The sequence below is a fragment of the Myotis yumanensis genome, unplaced genomic scaffold, assembly GCF_028538775.1.
Source record: "Myotis yumanensis isolate MYYU_CA2020_CCGP unplaced genomic scaffold, mMyoYum1.0.hap1 SCAF_9, whole genome shotgun sequence".
Taxonomy (NCBI): domain Eukaryota; kingdom Metazoa; phylum Chordata; class Mammalia; order Chiroptera; family Vespertilionidae; genus Myotis; species Myotis yumanensis.
Genome location: NW_027223760.1, coordinates 43041482 through 43061314, shown reverse-complemented (window position 1 = coordinate 43061314; position 19833 = coordinate 43041482). Strand labels below are relative to the sequence as shown.

Here is a 19833-nt window from a genome sequence, read left to right as displayed (position 1 = left end):
AATATATAAGGGTGTCCCAAAATTCACGCAAGAAGTAATTTTGATAGAAAACACAGGTTTATAATTAAAAATTGTAAATATTTTATTGATTCATAAAGTATACAGTATAGGGTTATGTATGGAATAGCATATCTGGTAAATAGCCTCCACGCTTTGCTGACACATACACACTCTTTTGTTGAAATTTTCCATGACCATTTTGCATAAATGTGGCTGAATTTCTATGAGGCTCATTTTCATCTTGATGGCTTGGTTAATCGACAAAATTGTCGCACTTGGGGTTCAGAAAATCCACGAGTGATTGTTGAGAAACAAATGAATCCACAACGTGTCACTGTTTGGTGTGGATTTTGGTCTGGAGGCATCATCAGACCATTCTTCTTCGAAAATGCGGATGCTATCGTGACATGATAATCCATTTACCCGATATGCTATTCCATACATAACCCTATAAGGTATACTTTATAAATCAATAAAAACTTTACAGTTTTTAATTATAAACCTGTGTTTTCTATCAAAATTACTTCTTGCGTGAATTTTGGGACACCCTTATATCCCTCATTACTTATAGTCAATTTTCACCAAAATAAGAAGATATATAAGACAAGTAATTGACTCAGAACTTTAGGAATCTGGCACAAAGGTTTTCATACCATTAAAATCAATTTCTCTAAATTATCTCAGTGTAACTATCTAGGTGTAGACAAAAGGAAGTCAATATTATACTAACTGGCCATTGAGCCAATCCCCTTTAGGCTAGAAAACTGCCTTTTGTTCTAAGAAAAACAAACTAAAAGCCTTATTCATGAAACCTTAATCTTCAAATCACATAAACCTAAAGAAGGAGTCATGTAAACTTATACCTAAGGCAGGCTTCACCAAATGAGCCACTAATAAGGTCAACTGGTAAGGTAAGGCTTTTCTGGAGATAAATGAATTGTGTGCAAGACACATAAGCAGCCAAACACTCAGAGCTCAGGTCAGTTGCTCACTTATAACTTTTTCTTAGCAATGTCTAAAACATTATCTTTCCCATAATCAATAGCTGATTGTGGAGTGATGCTACTGTAGGCATCCAAACCATCCTTATTTATTGTTGAGAATTTTGGGTGAAAGACCAGTTTATTTGGGAGTTATACTTCTCCTGACATTTTTTAGCAAGTCATGGGACTCTTTAGAATTTCAGGTGTCATGCTTCATTTCAATGACTCTCTGATCAAGGGGGCAAAAGAGTATGAACTATCGTGAAGAGCTCAGATAATCTAGTATTCTTTGATGTTATAAAAAAGGGACTAGGGATTGGAAATTTCAGAGTCATTCCTGAGCATCATAGTCAGTCCTGTGGCCACTCTTCCCATTTAGGATATTCATGATGTTCCCGCTTCAAACATGAGCTTTGTGCCTTCTCTAGTGACACAATTTCAAACTTTTTTTTTCAACAGAAGACAAAAAAGAGTATGAAAGTTTAGAGTCTAGTAGAAATGTTTCCCACTATAGTGATTGTCCAGCTTGAGGATTCGTTTCAGAACTTTCCTTGCCTTCAACTTCTGAGGCTGGGCTAATACTTTAAGGGGAATAACAAACAGTCACTGGTTTTTATGCTGAGTTACAAAAATTCCAGATGGTAAAGAGGCATCAAGTTCTTACTTTCCAAATGTGCTATCTACAGAGCTAAACTATACATATACAATAAAAAACAACAACAAAAAAACCCCCATTGCTGTTCTGCTGTCCTGGGAATCAGGAGACACAATGATCACTTCCATGTGTTTACCTTAGCATTCTGTGCTGTTCACATATTTTTTGGGGCTGGTTTCTAAAAATAAGCCTAACCCTTCAGTGGTTTTTATCACATATGAGGTGCTGAATGCTTTGTTCCATTCTTTTAATTAAATGCTTATATATAAGCCTGGAAGGGAACTGCTGAGTGCTGCACTTCGAACCATCTGCTACCTGATAACCCAGGTTATTACATAAAGCAAGTTCTCAAAGTTGTGATCTGTAAAGCCCACACTGACTCTCCTATTCAGATTGATCGAGTTGCACTATTAGCCATACAACATCCCAGATTGGCTTGGATTTTAAATGGGGAGGTAGTATATAGTTGAGAAACTGCCTGAAGAATTCAAGCTGTTCACATCACATGAGTTATCTGCCTATAAAGTATGCCAATCTTCTTGTTATTTCAAAAAAGATTAAAAGATTAGCACATCTTTTTTTTTTTTGGCATGAAAGGGATTGACTGGAGCCAATGTCTGAAGGCCAGAGATTAATCTGGATTTAGGAAATTGTACAATGGAGTGTAGTAAATGCCAGTTTATTCAGTAAAATCTGCAAAAGTCACTGATTCTTATTCCCTAGGCCCCTAACTACTCCAGTGAAAGATTCAGATTGCCATTCCCATTCAACAGCATGACTTGGTTGTGATGATTTTGCCTGGGTATTCCATACAAAGGGCTCCTTAATCATGGCAGAAACTTTCAAGCATGGCTCAAAGTAACCCGGCTTTCTATCCCCAAATCTCCTGAAATCATTGCAGCCAACACCTGTGGTTTTGCCTTTTATTTGTGGCTAAGAGCCTTATTAAGATCAAGGTTATCTATTTTGTCATTCTCATGGATCATTGCTGAGCTTAAATGATATGCAGACCACAGAGGACTCCCCGAGCCACACTTTTTCAGGAGACATGTAGGGTTTCTCATTGTGACAGTGCCACTCCACACTTGATAAGTGTCTGTCTTGCTCCCTTACTAACAAGGCACTATCTAAGGAATAACTTTTTTCCTCCACCCACTTAGCAGGTACTTTCAAAAGTAACAAAAAGGCATTTTGCCCACTATATCAGTCTGCATCTGCTTTTTGCGCCTTTCTTGCCCCATGAATTAATTTTCAAGAGAAATCATGGATCTGAATTGGTTTGGATTCTAGTCCCTAACAATGGTTCCAGAGTGCATTGGTCTTTGCCAGCAACACATGGCAAAAGCATGACTCCCAGGGTGACCTGATACCAATAGACCTCACAGGACCATGTCCTTCAGTCGGTGCCCTGCATGTTGATTTTTGATAGTGTCTTCTGAGGATTTAACAGAGCCACAGGTTGAACTATCCACATTTTCCTGCAGTCCTTGAAGTCACTTGCATCACAATAATATGACAAATAAAGTCTTATCAATAAAAAAGAGTATTCCAGTTCTTGTTGCCTATTAACCAAAGGCCAAAAGCTATTGGGTATGCCTGAGGGAAGCTGAAGGCTGTAGGCTAATTTCTTTAAAAAGATGATTATTTACTTCTGAGAGTCCGTGGTAATCATTAGGGCAGAGGGGTATATACCATCTTATTTAGCAAATAGAACTGTGTTATTCCTGGTTTCCCTGTTAACTGTTCATTAGTTCAACAGAGTTGTCAGATACAAAGGCAAATAGTGCAGTGGCTCAATGCACAGGATTGAAATCAAACAGACCAACATTGAAAACCCAGTTCCTTCTCTCACCACCTTTGTGAATTTAGGGAAGTTATTTTAATTTCTGAAGCTTCAGTTTCTTGATCTGGAAAAAGGGAATACCAGTAGACTGCCTTATGAGGTTATAAGTAAGGATTAAAGATAACACATGTGAAGTACTTAGCCCACTGGCTGGCACATAGTAAATGCTCAGAAAGTGATAAAGTGATAGAGATGATGAATAATGTTTATTCATTCAACAAACCTTGATTGATGCCAATTATATAAGCCACTATTCTAAAATTTCGGTTCTAAGATGAGCAATATACCTCCACTGTCTTCCAGAAAGTTATAGTCTGGTAGGAGACAAAGAAACATAATGAGGATTAAGTTTTGAGATATATGTATACATACTTATACAAACACATGAGTGAAGGAGCAACTAATTACACTCAGGTGAGTCATGACAGGCTCCCATGTAGAGGTGACATTTAGGCTTGATCTTGAAGAATAAGGGAAAGTTTGCCAGGCAGAGAAAGGGAAAAGAATGTTTTTAGGCAGAAGGAAGAACACAAAGACAGAAGTGGGGAAAAGCACATTGGCTTTTGTAGTATCAGAAAGTTCAGTATTACCTGAGTACCCAGTGCCTTGTAGGGATGGGTAGAGTAAGAAAGAATAGAGGGACTGTGGTTAGATTGCTAAGTATTTTCTATGCTATGCTAAAGATTTTGAACTTTATGCTTTAAGAGGTAAATTGACATTAAAATTTTTAAATTAAGGAAATGACATGACCAAAGTTATGTTTTAAAAAGACTACCATGGATGACATCCAACTTGAAAAGAAAGGGTTAGGAAAGGGTAATCAAATGGACAAAATACTCATTCTGACTTAGGCTGTGAGTTCTTGAAGGTCAGGGATCATGTAATCTGGAAAGCAATGAATACATTAATAATAGAAAGGTCAAGATTAGAGGTTTAAAGAAAAATTGCGTCCACTTAAAACCATTTATTTGATTGATAGTAATTGTTCAGTACTTAATTTGTCCTGTTTGTGTCACTACAGGTTACCTTGAATCCTTCAAAAAAAGTAGGTCATAAATGATATTGGTTGTTGGAGACTGTAGGAAAGCTAAAGAGCTTCTAAATTTCTGGAATTAGCTCATAAAAGATAACATAAAGACTTTCTTTAACATAGAAACAAAAGCTGAGAGTCTGTTAAATAGCCATTGATATCAGTTGAAAGTCAACCTATGCTTACTGTTGAATTTCTTTAAATTTTGTGTGAATATTATTACTTAAAAGCATATATGTAGCTTTTATTTTTATGAAACTTACTTTTTTACATAAGCATTCTAAACAAATGATAGAGTATGTGTTCAGTCACATCTGTTTTCCCCATTAGGAACACTTAATTGCCTGATTTGCATTCTATGAGGCCATGTTGTGAGCCTAATGGCAGCTACCCAAATTGGAGGCCCTGGCCCTGGGAGAAACCAACTAGTCCCTGGGATACATGCCCCAGACTTTTAACCCTATCAAGTGATGGCAAATGTCTCAGATGCTTTGCCATTCTGACCACTTGGCAAGGAAATCTAGTCTATATTTGGAATGTGATTTTTGAAAGTGTTGCTGTTATTGTATTCTCCCCTATGGCAAGAATCAGGACTTTGTCACTAGTAACAGAGGGATTTTCATAATCTACCAGGTGGTGATGTCAAAAATAGCGCCACCACAATTTAGTGTTCAAAGTCCCACTGATGTACCACCTGGAGTATCAACGTTTACTTGAGTTTAGCTGCAGGTGTTTCTGGAACACTATTCTTAAATTTTCAAGGTCCACTAATTAGAAAACTGTTCTGTAAACTTTCAACTGCATTTTTCATAGAGCAGTAAAAGCTCTTCTATTACATCAAATCGATGGACTTTGTTATTAACTGCTAAGTGTTGGCTCTTTCCATATAGAAATACTGAGCCTTGTACTATTGAACCATTAAAAAGGCACATATTTAATGGTAATTTGGAAAGAGAACTTGGTGTTGTTAAAGCAAAATCTTAGGTTTAACTATAGGTGTCAGGAATCCAATTTCAATGAGCTTGCTGAGTAATCTATAGTCATATTCTAAGATACGTGTTGATATTTTAGGGATATGTAAATACCATGACCTGCAATCATAGATATGTGACCACAATAGAAGCCGATTCTCAGTGCTGGGCCATTTTATTGCACTGTGGACAGTGGTCCTAATGGTAACCTATTGTTTTTCACAAGACTAATTTCCAAATAAACACATGACAGAAGGGAAATTAAGCAATAAATTGACAAAGGAAAGGAAAGAGTAGTGAGTGCACCTTAGATAATTACCCCTGATTAAAAATTTCTACAATGAAACAATGTCATTGAAAGCATTTTCAAATTGCTGTTGCTATTGTCTCTTTCCCTGTGATGAAGTCTCTGAGAAGCATTGCCCGTTTTTGGAGGAGGGCAAGCAGGTGCCATGGAGGGAGGTTTCAAAATGATCAGCTTTGGGAGAATGCCTGAGAATGAAAAGTCTGGGAAGGAAATAAACAAAAAGATTCTGTCTGAGATAACTTTGGAGTCAGAGTTTTCTGAAGCTTAGATTATGTGAAGGGGTGATTAGGATAGCAGTGTGGGAGGCAAGCTATCTGGATTTTAATGTTGATTCAATTACTTATAAAGTGGTAGAAAGTTGAACTTGGTACTTAACCTTTATGAGCCTCAATTCCGCTTGGAACTGGGAAGGGGGTGGATGCAAAGAGATTAACCAAAGAATTTATATGCATAGTTCATGGTCACAGACTATAGCAGTGATGGCGAACCTATGACATGCGTTTCAGAGGTGACACGCGAACTCATTTTTTTGGTTGATTTTTCTTTGTTAAATGGCATTTCAATATATAAAATAAATATCAAAAATATAAATCTTTGTTTTACTATGGTTGCAAATATTAAAAAAATTTCTATATGTGACACGGCACCAGAGTTAAGTTAGGGTTTTTCAAAATGCTGACATGCCGAGCTCAAAAGGTTCGCCATCACTGGACTATAGGGGGGTGAAGCTCGGGGGGCTGGAACCAGGTGGAGGCAGGCAATGGGGGGAAATGGGGGGAGGACACCTATAATACAATCAACAATAAAGATAAAAACGTTTTTTAAAAAGCTAACAGATAATATTTAGTAAAATCTAAAATGTTCAATGCTCATTATCATAAAACATGATTTTTACTGCTTTTCATGTATTTTCTCACTTAATTCCCACAATAACCCAGGAAGAGAGGTGCTACTAATATTTCCATCTTAGACATGAGAAGAGAGGCCATGGAGGGTTAAATAAATCTTAGTAAGATCACTGAGCTGAAATTTTTCAAGAAAGTCACACTAATAAATGTGTAGTTATAACATATCTGTGCTTTGATTATTATATTTGTGATATTAAACTCACTAAATGCAACTATCATTTTTACATTTCTAATGATAGAAATGCTAAAGATAGACTAGTAAATGGATTTCTAATGCTGTCACTCTGGTTTTCTTAAGGACAGGATGAGGCTTCCTTCTCCTTTGTGTTTCCTGCAAGCAGAGGATCTGACATGGTCAGCATTCTTTGTATTCTTTATATGGAGAGACCGTACTGAGCTAGATTAGAGGACAGACGGAGCTCTAGCCTTATCTGAAATCATCCTGGGTGTCCAGTTGTATTGAGCTTTGGGTGGTCTTCTCTGGATAGTTTGTCTAAGGGTAACTGGACTAGAAGCCTTAGAGATGCTCTCAAATCGAGGCATCTTTTGTGGCACACATGTGGACAGTAGAGGCAAGAAAGATCAAGGGGCTTTTATCACTTTGCTACATCATCTGTCTTTGGAATCAAACCGAGTTTGCCATTGTAGAAAATGCTGATTTTCATTTGTGAATTATCCAGACCGATGTAGAATAAGCAGATCATGGTTGTGATTGCCCAATCCAAGATTCCTTTAGGAATTTTCAGCCTCTGGAAATATTTTAGATTATCATTCTATTAATTCAATTCATTCAAAAAGCCTTTACTCTCAATGTGGAAGAGCATTATTTTAGGTGCCCTCAATACAAAGACAAAAAGATGTGGTTTCTAAGCTACTTAAGTAGCTTACAGTTTAGTGGGAAAATAGATATGCAAATGAATAATTTTATTTAATGAGATAGTAGTTGAAGTATTTGTTTATGTAGTGGGAGCTTGGGAAAGATTTCTCAAAAGGGGTAGGGTTTGAGGTGGGAACTAAAGGAGAAAGGGATTTGGCAAGGCCTACAAGCAGCTAAAGAACATTGCATTCCAGTAGGAAGAAACATTGTGTTCTTTCTTTTATGAAAAAATATGTAGATGCTATCCAGTAGACCATGAGAAAGCAACTTTCCAGCAAGACTTCAAAGGCAGGTTTTCTGTTTGTACAGATTTGTCTTTTTCCTGTTCAACTCCATTCCCTTCTGCTCATTCTGTTATTCTCTATGGTCTCCTGGTACTTATGTTGCCAATTGATACTCAGGTTCTATACTTTCACCTGTTTTATGTATGGATTTGATATAGTTTCCAATTTGCTTACACATGTCTCAGGGGCTCATAAGATGTCTACTATTTAAAAATTGTATTTTACATTCTCTTTTCCTCCTGTTACCCAGACTGTGCACAGTAATGTTCTGCTGTACCTAAAAAAATATGTATGTTTAATAAATGCGTATTTTCTGATGAAAAATGATTTTTTGAGTGTCCAGTTGTAATATGTAAATAATTGAGATGCTAGATTCACCCAGTTCACAAAAATACTACCATAATCAAGTGAAACAACAGTTGACTAGACTTCTTCAAAGTTATTCTGATGGAAAAGAGCCTATTATTTATTTGCTTCATGTTTTAGGTACTTCATTTGAAATCACTCATATCCTAATAGTAGAGTATTTTGGTTGAGCAACATATAATTTTAAAATTAACAAGTGCCCTGCCCGGCCAGTGTGACTCAACGGTTGAGTGTAGACCTATGAACCAGGAGGTCATGGTTTGATTCCCTGTCAGGGTACATGCCCAAGTTGAGGGCTCGATCCCCAGTGTGGGATGTGTAGGAGGCAGCCAATAAATGATTCCTTCTTATCATTGATGTTTCTATCTCTCCCTCTCCCTCTCTGAAATGAAAGAATATATTAAAAAATTAACATGTGACCTTAAATACCATGTACAGATGATCCCCAACTTACAATGGTTTGACTTACAACCATACCCATTCAGTATAATCTGTTCCTTAAATGTTGAGCTTTTCCATGGCTAGCCATACACAGTATGATACTTTCTCATGATGTTAGACAGCGGCACCGAGATGATTTTGCCCAACTATAGGCTACTGTAAGTACTCTGAGCATGTTTAAGGTAGGCTCCATGAAGCTATGGTGTTTGGTAGGTTAGGTGTATTAAATGCATTTTCGAATTACAATATTTTCAGTTTATGATAGTTTATCAAGATGTAACTCCATCATAAGTCAAGGAACATCTGTAGTTTAAACACTGATATGTTGCTTCAATTTCCTCAATAATAGGACAGCTTTTGTTTGAATAACTAGTGACCGAGGAATTACTTCCTACCCCCTTCCTTCCAGATTATTCTATTTCATTTCTAAGAACTCTTCCTTATGTTGATCCTAACTGTGCTTTGCTCTCAACCAGGAAATATTTTTGGATGTCATAATTTTATGTGCTGATGAGATCTAGTCTAGTAGGTAGACATCAGTGATGTTGCTAATCATCCCACAATGCACAGGGCAGCTCCACACAACAAAGAATTATCTATTCCGCTAGTGTCAAGGTTGAGAAGCTCTTCCCTAGATCTAATTTACTTATCCACAAAAATATACATTTTTCCATTCATAAGTCTATCTGGTACTTGGACACAGATAACTATATTGAAGGCTTTGTACTTTCAAGTCCTGCAACTGTGTTTCTGATTTGCCAATAATAAGACGAGTAATTCATGCATGACTCTTCCCCAAAGCATTTGAATTGAAAGGAGGAATGAATAATTGAGGGAGGGTGATGCTTAATATAAATTGACCGGTGGTGGTCCACTTTCATACTACGGAATTAGGTGGAGGAGGAATAATACAAGGGGTCTTGATGTATTGTTCTCCATGCCCCATGTAAAAAAATCCATGACACTTACTGCAAGGGATTTAGTTTAATGAGTTATTTTTCTCAGAGACATAATGTGAGCAAAGCATGGCATCTACAAATCTATGTCATAATAAACAATGTTATAACTCTTCTCCCAGGGTTAGAGAGTTCCTGGGATGTAAATACCACCAAAAATTCTGTAAAAGGGTCTGATTATACCACGGATGGGAAGAGGTAGTAAGATCGTTTTAGGGATCTCTCCTGCTCTTACTATGAGCTTAGCTTTGAGAGGCCATCTGACCCAAATTCCCATTTGTTGCTGAAGTCACTTTAACACTAAGGGGCACAATAATAGCTAGGTTGATTTATACCTGTCATGTTCCAGCTAGAATTTGCTCCAGCTACACAAGAAAGACTGACAAAATGATACATCCTCTGAAAAGAATGAGGGACATTTTTGGAACATTTCAGAGGACATGTTAGACTGGACAACTTAGGAGCTCTAACTACAGTCTATTTTTTAAAAGCACAAATTCAAACACTGATGCAAAATAAGTACCATGTGGACAATGCCCAGCTAAAGGCAATCGGCCTGAGACTCTTCTTGAATCAAAAGCATTTTCCCTGAAAGGGGTGGCTTGCAGGCTTATAGAGAAGAGAACAGTCTTAAAAATGCTTTGAAAAGAAATTCATTCACTAGAGGGGGTGGATAAACCCCATGTATATTTTCTAACAAAGAAGGATTTTGATGCTAGCTTTCATTGATTATCAAATTAAAAAATCAATACTGTTGCTTTTTATAAAAGGGACCACCACATTGTGGTTTGTCTTACTGACTAAGAAGATTGGGAAAATAATTATCCAGGTCTTCATCAGTGGTGATACAGCTTAACCCAGCAAATCACTAAGAATTTCTCCTTTCATGTAGTTTTTGTTATCTGCGAATAATGTCTATTGTATGAACGCACACAATGGGGCATATCTCCTCTACCGACTTCCAGGAGAATTCTCCTTTAGTGGGAAGATAATGAAAAAAGAAACTGGAAAAAGCACCTCCTGAAGAAATCTGACCCAAGTGGGGAGGTTATAACATCTAACTGGCCCAACCACAAAAGGGAAGATGCACAAATACGATCATTTTCTATCTCTCAGTGGGCAATGTTGTGACTGAAAACTCTGTGACCTGGTTTGGGACTGGATGCTACAATTAGATAATAGCAATTTTTAAAATTGTGTGGTGGATTTGTATAGTACATTTCTTCTACAATTTTACCCTCTTTTTTTCCTCTGCTCAGTTCAAGCAACGACACTTTCCAGTAAATATTCAGGAAATAAAAAGCAGTTTAAAAAGGATGGCAGTTGTGACTGATGTGCATGGATCTTTGAGGCTATGAGCTACACGCTGTCATTGCAGTTCCCAGACATAGAGGTATATAATCAGAACTGGGCCAGGAGCAGAAGGAGGTGAGTGTGAGAGGTACCCCGAAAATTCCTCTCTGCTAAAATGTTTCCCTCATTAGTGTGCAAGAATGCCTTAAATTTACTTTTAGAAATGTATTGTTTTGGATTGCCATTGACTATTTTTCTAGGATTCTTATGAAAAGAAAGATAGGTTTCAAAAGGATAACACACTTGAATTATTAGCCGTATAAAAGTCCCCTAAGAACTCTTTCATTCATGGTGCCTAGCTGAAAGCAAGGCTTTGTGGGAAAGGGTTCCTTGGAAGACAGCCTGAAGGTCACTGTATAGACAAATTGCTTCACCTCCCAGCTTACCTTGGCTGGGACCAGTGTATGGCCTAATCAAGACTGAGTAGTCAGGACACCTGGGGGCCATGGAGGAGGGAGTGAAGCTCTCTCCTACCCTCCCTCTTCAGCACACCTTCTTACTCCTGTCAGGGTCACTGTCCATAGCACATGCATACCTGCCACAATGTTCTGATCATCCTGCTCACATCCAGCATCTCTTTCACACTGTGACCCAAGTGGCCTTTCTTCAATGCAACTTTCATTCTATCAGTCATCCTCAAAGCCTTTCTAAACATCATCTTACCTTGTGAGCCACATGAACATATTCTGAATTGTAGTCACTGTTATTTTATAGTAGTACTAGAGGCTCGGTGCACAAAAATTCATGCACTGGGGAGGGGGGGCCCTCAGCTCAGCCTGTGCCCTCTTGCAGTCCAGGAGCCCTCAGAGGACATACGTAGTGATGCCACTAAGGCTGGAGAGGCTCCTGCCACCACTGCTCTGCTCACCAGCCAGGAGCCCGGCTTTTGGCTGAGCGACGCTCCCCCTGTGGGAGTGCACTGATCGCCAGGGGGCAGCCCATGTGTTAAGTGTCTGCCCCCCGGTGGTCAGTGCGTGTCATAGTGACCAATCATTCTGATGATCGGTCAATTTGCATATTAGCCTTTTATTATATAGGATTGTACCCATAGCCAGATTTTAAGTTACTTGATATGAAGGCTGTGTACTCTACATTAGCGGTCTCCCTCACCCTTACAACAGTGACCTTCATGCAGATTGAAGTACATGGGGGATCCTCAGTGACTTCATGGGACTGCTGGGCCACTAGGAGGGCAGACCATGGAGCTGGTTTTAGTTGTGGCTCTTCCACTGACTTCTCCTATAATTTTAGGAACATTTATTAAATCTTTTGGGTTTTGGTGAGGTATTTCCCACAATTTCTCTCAATTTATCCTTTCAACAACTTTATATGTATATAATTCATTTCAGAGAGAGGGAAGGAGGAGGAGAGAGAGAGATAGAAACACCAATGATGAGAGAGAATCACTGTTAGACTGCGACTACACACTTCACACTGTAGGATTGAGCCCGAAACCTGGGCGTGTGCTCTAGAAGGGAAATGAACCATGACCTCCTGGTTCATAGGTCGATGCTCAGCCACTGAGCCACCCTGGCCGGGCTCAACAACTTTTTAAGATAGAAGCTATTTTCCTATTTTATTGGTAAGCTAGTACATGTTAGGGTTGGAATTCAAATCCAAGTCTTTCTGATGCCAAAATCTATATCATTTTCAGTAGAGTATAATAGTTTTGGTTTCTTTATTTATATTGTGGAGACAAAAACCATTATTAGCGCTTGTGACTTTATGGTGATATGAACCAGATAAATGAAATAACAAGCCAGATCCTTTGGTGATTAAGAAGCAGCTTCTTCCTTTATGAACAGTACAGGATTTTAATAGCCCACATTTTTTTTTCTAAAACAATCTAAACTGTTTTGAGGAGTATATAAATATTAAAAGGGTAAAATTAGATTAAAAATATCTATTTGCCTGCCATAGTTTGTTAAATACTTTGAATAAATAGATATTTATTTATCTGCTTTAGAGTGCTATTTACTTCACTGGGAGAAATTCAGGTTAGAAAGGCATGTACATAATCCCTTACTAGTGGTAATATTAGGCATAGTATATTTGTAAAATGATTGGCACATATCTGGTGAAATTGTTATTGAAGTATGACAGATGTATATTTTTTAATTTTCTCTTCTCAAATATCAAATTCCATCTCTCTTGATCCAAGTATAGAAAAAGTGCAAAATTACCATGATATGCTTTGAAATGTGCAATATTTTCATCTGTCTAATGAAGTCAAAGGGTGTTTTTGAAAAATTAATTATCTTAATTACTCATAATATGAGGATGTGCTCTGAAGAAGAAAAGAAATTTCAAATAGCTCATTTTGAACAGCATGGAATTGTACATAGAATTTTAAATGCCACAAATCTGGGATATAGAAATAAGGTTATTCCTATGCAAATAAAGCCAATTTAAGTGCTTCATGACATATGAAGACAGCATGAGTATAATATGGCTTTCTCTAGCACTTGGAGCTGTGATTATAGTAATTTGGTAGAAATTAAAGTATATAATTCCTAGAATTATGACTTTTTATTACTGTGACATTAATGCTCTCACCAGAAAAAAATTGAAATTCAAGTAACATATAGAAATCATATGGGACAGTTGAAAGAGCCCCAAAGTACAAAGGATCTATCGGAGTCCTAGTTCTTGTGCTACCTACCAGTGGGAGTTTTATGAAACCAATCTTTCTGGGGGTTGGGAACATGAGAAAGTTGAATAGGTGAGCATTGCAAGAGTTTGAATAATATGTTCCTTCTTTCTCTAATGAAATTATGAGAGCCTCTTACCAGCTTTTTATCTAAGTTGGGAGCTGAATTGTTCCTTTCTTTTTTTTTTTTTGGTAGTCATCTGACTTATCTGCATAGATTATCAGGCTTGTATCATGAGAAGTTGTTTATAAATGATCTCTGAACAAAATGATGCTTTAGTAAAAATTAGTGTGAAAAAAAATAGAGTTCAGTGATATTGAATCTTCTTGTGGTTTATTGTATCAATGGCTTCAGTTCATTACTCCTTATAAACCCACATCCTTTTTGATGTAACTTGTCCTGTGGGCAGGACATATTTCCCCACTCCTTGACTCTGGGCTGAGATCTGTGAGTTGCTTTGATAGTGGGATGTTTGCAGATGTGATGCAAAAAGAAGCTTGGAAGGGCCTGGGCTGTTAAGTTTGTGTTCACTTGCACCTGTCATCACTCTGAGAAGGTTATGCCTGGGCTACCTCATTGATTCTAGGCAGAGGATAAGGGGAAACCTGGGGCAGGGTCACTGCTAGCTGAACTCAGCCTTGAGCAGCTTACTTCTGTTGATCTTTAGACTTAGAAACTATAATAATGAATTATTGTTTTAAGTCACTGAATTTTGGGGTAGGTTGTTATGCTACGGTAGCTACCTGATATATTTCTAAACAATTATCATTGCTAGACGACTGTTCTGTCTGCACACCTATGTTATCAAATACCCATAGATATGAACAATGACACTGTTAATATCACCCATTGATCAAGTTATGAAGATAGTCTTTTTTTGACAAGACGTAAAATGAAAGAGACACAACATTTTAGCAGCAGCCCTGGCCAGTCTTACCTGTATGGAAACACTGCTGTAAGAGCCACCAATGACCCCTGCAATGAGCAGTGGGCTATTTTCTTGAATGGCAGGGGATCCGTCAGGACACATGTGTTCAGCTTCATCCACTTTAGTCAAAGATGCCCTGACAAATTCCAGTGATTGCTCTAATGCATAGGTATCCCTTGAGCATGTATCCAAAATGTGGACACCCAACTTCACTCCTGGTAGCAAGTAATTGTCTTTGTTGATTTCATCAATAGCAAACAACATGGCTTCCAGGCGTTGAATCCCTCGGTCTTCATTGATTCGCCCACATTCTTCAGTTCCGGTGCCTTTTTCATTAATAGGAAATAGGCCCCCCAAAACGAGGTCACCTTCTATTTTAATCTCCCTCCTTATAAAGTTATGGTCCCCTAAAGAGAGTAAAAATCCCTTTGAAAACAAAGCTAAGGTAAGAACTTGGAGTCTTGTCAACATCTTCATGAATCCTCTTTCTGTACCTGTAGGAGATATCAGTGGATGGAGCCAATGTTGCCCGCTAGACTTCCTCTCTCATTTCCAAACTGGATCTTTGGCCTTTCCTTCATATAAGGGAAGAACAGACTAGCAGAGCCTGTCACCAAATTCCTAGAGAGATAAAAATTGTATGAACAAAAATGGTAAAAAAAAGCAACAGTGATTACATTGATGGTTCCCATTCAGGTCTTTGATGAGATAATGACTCAAAGTACCATTTATTGACCACACACCACACCACTGCACCAGGCACTCTCCCACAGTATCCTCACCAAGTCCTTCCAACCCACTGTGATGTAGATCTAAGTATCCCAGCTCCAGAAATGAACACTGAGGACTAAGGAGATAATCTGACAAAGTGTACTTAGAATGGAGATAGTGTTCAGATTCTGGTTTTTCTAATGCCAAGTTCAGTACTCTACTGAGTCATTTACTTAGCTATTCGTATGTAGGGTTACAACTTGGTCTGAGTCTTTATTCCCTCTCTTTCAGCTACATTTGTGACCAACCCCTTTTATTCATTCTTCCCTTTCCATTGGGAAGCAAAACAAAACATAATTGTAACTCTATCGCCATTTCTGAATTCCTATAATCACATCCCTCTCCTCCCTTCATAGGTGATTCATTCAAAATAATTATCTGCAGAATTGTTCCCATTCCCTCTTATCCCAATGCTCTCTGCCCACTGCATTTAAGATTCTTTCTTCACTGCTTTAACAAATGGCTTTGAAAAAAGCTACTACTGATCTACTACTTTCTAAATTCCATATTCTCTCTTTAATCCTCATTTTACTTGGCTTTAATTAAAGCTTGACTATTTTCTATCTGTTGAAAATTTCTAGGTTTCTGATCTCATGTTTCATTTCTGACTGCATCTCAAATTCCATTGTTGAACACCCCCATTTTCACCGCACCCTTTCCTGAGCTCTAGCTCCACCAGTGTTCATAGTTTCAACCTCCACTTAAATGACTCCTAGGTTAATTGCCTGCTAAACAGCTGTACCAATACACCCCTCTATCATCTCCAGGTCTACATGTTATAAACTCTCCCTTATCTCTGTGAATGGATTTTCTCTGTAACCAGGCTCTCAAACCAGAAACCTGCACACTAGAGCCCTTCCCATTTCTTTCAATTAGCCACTAAGTTCTGAAGCATCTACCTGCTTTAACACTTCTCAAAGCCTTCTATTCTCTCCCCATTGTGCCAGGCTCTTATTATCTCTAATAAGACCATAGCAGTAGATTCCTAGAGAGCTGCCGCCAACCTCCAAAGCACTTTTTTTGTGAATTATGAAGAAAAAAACCCCTTCCTCAATTACACAAGTTTAAAACTTATTATTGTATAACCTGTACAGTATAGATGCTGGGAAAAGTGCAATTGTTGATGCCTGGCTGCCTCCTCCAGCCAGTGTTAGGTGACTCCTGACAGGCCCTCATGTCCAGAGGAGTGCAGTGAGCACTAGTGCTGGGATTTGCATAGTAAATTGTAGCTTAAGAGAGTTCCATAAATTGAGCTTCTTCATACCACATGGGCTAGAAAATATGGCGATGTCCTGCTGTGAGGGTCATGTTTTGGACAGTAGGCTAAGGCCCTCCCAGGAATCTTTTCAAAACCTGGTGTGGAGCAGTCCCACTGCATGCACACAAACCAATGGACCTACTGTTGTACTGCTTGTCACTCAGCTTCCCAGCACTAGAGCAAAGTCTGGGCAGCACACTCACTCTGCTTGCCCACCCCTCTTCCTGCTAGGTGAGATGAGCTTGTGTAGCTTTCAGAGTTAAGTGAGAGAAGTGACTGGGACTTCCGACAGGGTACAGTTGTTTGCCCCTGTGTGTGTGGTATAGTGTGCCTGTATGCTCTTCTGCTTTTGTAGATAATTGTGGATGGGTGGGGTGTTATGAAGGAGCGGGATCTCCTGGCTGCTTCTCTACTCAACCAGGATGCCTGAAAGCCATACCACCTGTGTGTTCTCAGATAAGTTAGCAAATGTTAACAATCTGAATAGTGTCCCCTTGATGAAAATGCTCTGTCTAATGCATGATCTTAACTGCACCTCAGAGCGGCCCATCTCCTGTCAATCTATATCTACTTTTCTCTAGGTTGGAGAATTGACTTCTTCATTCTCCTTGATCTTGTCCCTGGCTAGCTCTCAGGTCTTACTGTTCACTATGCTCATCAATTTTGTCCCACTTCGGCCTTCAAACCTATGCTTCAGCCATATTGAACTCTGTTCACGTTAGTGGACACCAGGATGTTGCTGATATTATTCCCTTGGCTGAAAATGCCCTTCTATACCCATTTATCTGTAAACACCCACTTATTAAAGACTCAGTAGTCACTACCAGGAAAGAACAAAAATTCTTTCCTATCTTCCTTCCACTGTGGAATTGTTTACTTCCTGTTTTCTATTCCTGCTGTAGTTAGTTCAAGAAATATTTGCTATTGCTGTTACTATTTAACTCATAAATGTTTCCTTTTCTGCTCATTGGAAATAAAGGAAATGGCACAGCATTCAGGATTTTTAAGATCTGAAGGGAAAAAAAACAAAACTCAACGTGAAAAAAACAAAACAGGAATAGTCCAGTGTTCAACAGTTTTGACATTTCTCCCTTCTCTTGTTAGCAGTGCCCTTTAGAACCCAGCTTCCCGCATGCTCTGTTTCTTTTGCATGGAGCAAGTGATGGGCTGTTTGCTTGAGACGCACAAGTCCTCTGGGGTTTATTTTGTTTATTTATTTAGGTATGAACCTCAGCAATGACGGCAGCAGTCATTGGAATGCTCAGTGTTAACCCAGGGCCTCTCTGGGAGACCTGCCACAGGGCACCAGAAAGGCTAAAAACAACAATGTTTTAAAAAGTTGATACTGTAGGAGAATTTTTAAAAATTTTCATATCAATTTCTGGTCTCTCTTTGATCTTTATGTGCAATTCCCTTTGAAGCAAAATTGCCATGGAAGGCAAAAGACACTGCAATCATTATCACTAATAATAAAGAAGCAGAAATTGCTCCATAGAATAATTGTTTTATGTGCCTAATAAAAGAGAATAGTTAATTAAAAGAAGGTCATCAGCGCAGTCTTACCATTATGAAAAAATGCAGGTATCTCTTGACTATGAAGTTTGACTTCTCAAAGGGTAAAGATAACTTCATAGTTTATGGAAAGCTTAATTCTCTCTAGGGAAAATGCACTTAGTCAAAGATGACTTCAAATGAAACCTCAAATTATACTTGAAGTAATAGTATCTATCAGTCTGCCTGCTTCACAAGTAGAGGCTCTATTTTATTCATGTCTGTGTATTCAGGGCCTGGCATAGTGTCTTCAATCAGAAAGATATTCCACAAATGTTTCTTGAAGACACACCAATTATGTTTTCAAATGACTCTTTGTTATTTTATTTGTGGCCTAGATAATGGGAATTCTGATAGTGGATTGTTTTATTTCATTACCTACCTAATCATCCAAGTGCTCTTACCCTATTATGTTATTTGATGATAAGACTGCCAACAGGTAGAACTACAGGAATTACTTTGTATATCTCTAGGAGAAAATTCTGCCTTTGTATTAGGAAGTTGAAGCTCTGATGGGTGCCTAATAAGCCAAGAGAGATGCATCCCCAAGTTGACCTACATTTACTTCTTTTGGGTCAGGAGAATACAAACTTAGACACGTGCACATTATCCTAATTCAGAGCATCAGAGATGCATTCATTTATCAAATATTTATTGAATACCGACTATGCGTGTGCTAGGCCATGAGCTGGTACCCAATTGTAAACAAATGAATGTGATCTCTGCTGTCAACATTTCAGATGCTTAGATATTTTTATGTAGACAGTGATGGAAAATTACTCCTCTCTTTTTCTACCAACTATCTCTATCATTTGTGAAAATCTCAAAAAAGAAGTATATTGTAGATTTCCTTTAACATGGGAATTGTAATGAAGCGCTGGACTCAAAAAACAAGCCATTACAAATTACATATGTTATATATATTTAGAAATTAGATACACAGATCTTAAAAACAAGTTAACTGACAAAAATATGTAAAATATTTTTCCTTTAGTTCTCTGACAGAGCATCTTTAAGTAACATTTAATGTAGTCTTAGAGAATTACAAATTAAAAATCAATTCGAGCAATGTTTAACTACATTGTCTTAATATTTTCTTACTTGCCTTTTCCTTAAAGCAGAATCTATAATGATTAAGACTGTAGGGCTAAGCATAATTTTAAAACTCTTAGCCTTGTTTAAAATGAAGCCCTAAGAAGCTAAAGGATGGGGAAATTAAAATTTAACATTGAAAAATAGACAAACATGCTTAACTCAATGCCACTGTTTATCTTGGTGTTACAGCTCATCGGATTGTGGGAAAGGGCACCAATTACTTCTTTTCAGGTTCCTTTTATTATAAATCAGCCAGCAGCACATTCCCTAGGTAAACAGGCTCCCTACTGCACCCACATTCATATGCGGCCAGGGGATTGCAGCTCTGCAGTCAAAGTTCTTCATTCTGGGATGATGAGTGATGTGTCAACTACAAACAAGCATGTGTAGCCCTCTCCGCAGGGTACCTGCTCAGCAATGTTTTATTAATCCATGCCTTCTACAATCTCAGAGGTTTGCTGTGAATATAACCCCTGGCATATGTGGGCAGGATGCATCTCTATATTCTACATATGCTAATGTGTATTTTCCTTAGTCTCTTGACTTTGCACAGGGACTTATTGTTGGAAGTAAAATCCAGTTTGACTCAATGAATAAGCAGTTCA

General features: G+C 38.2%; 1 protein-coding gene across 1 annotated transcript in view; it reads right to left on the bottom strand.

Moving 5' to 3' along the window:
• GRM3 (glutamate metabotropic receptor 3) overlaps nt 1-19833 on the bottom strand; it is a 206918-nt gene that overhangs the window by 81343 nt on the left and 105742 nt on the right. Inside the window, exon 2 of the mRNA XM_070424160.1 lies at nt 14563-15174. Coding sequence (XP_070280261.1) covers nt 14563-15030 — 468 coding nt within the window. The 5' untranslated portion in view covers nt 15031-15174. The remainder of the gene's footprint in view (nt 1-14562; nt 15175-19833) is intronic.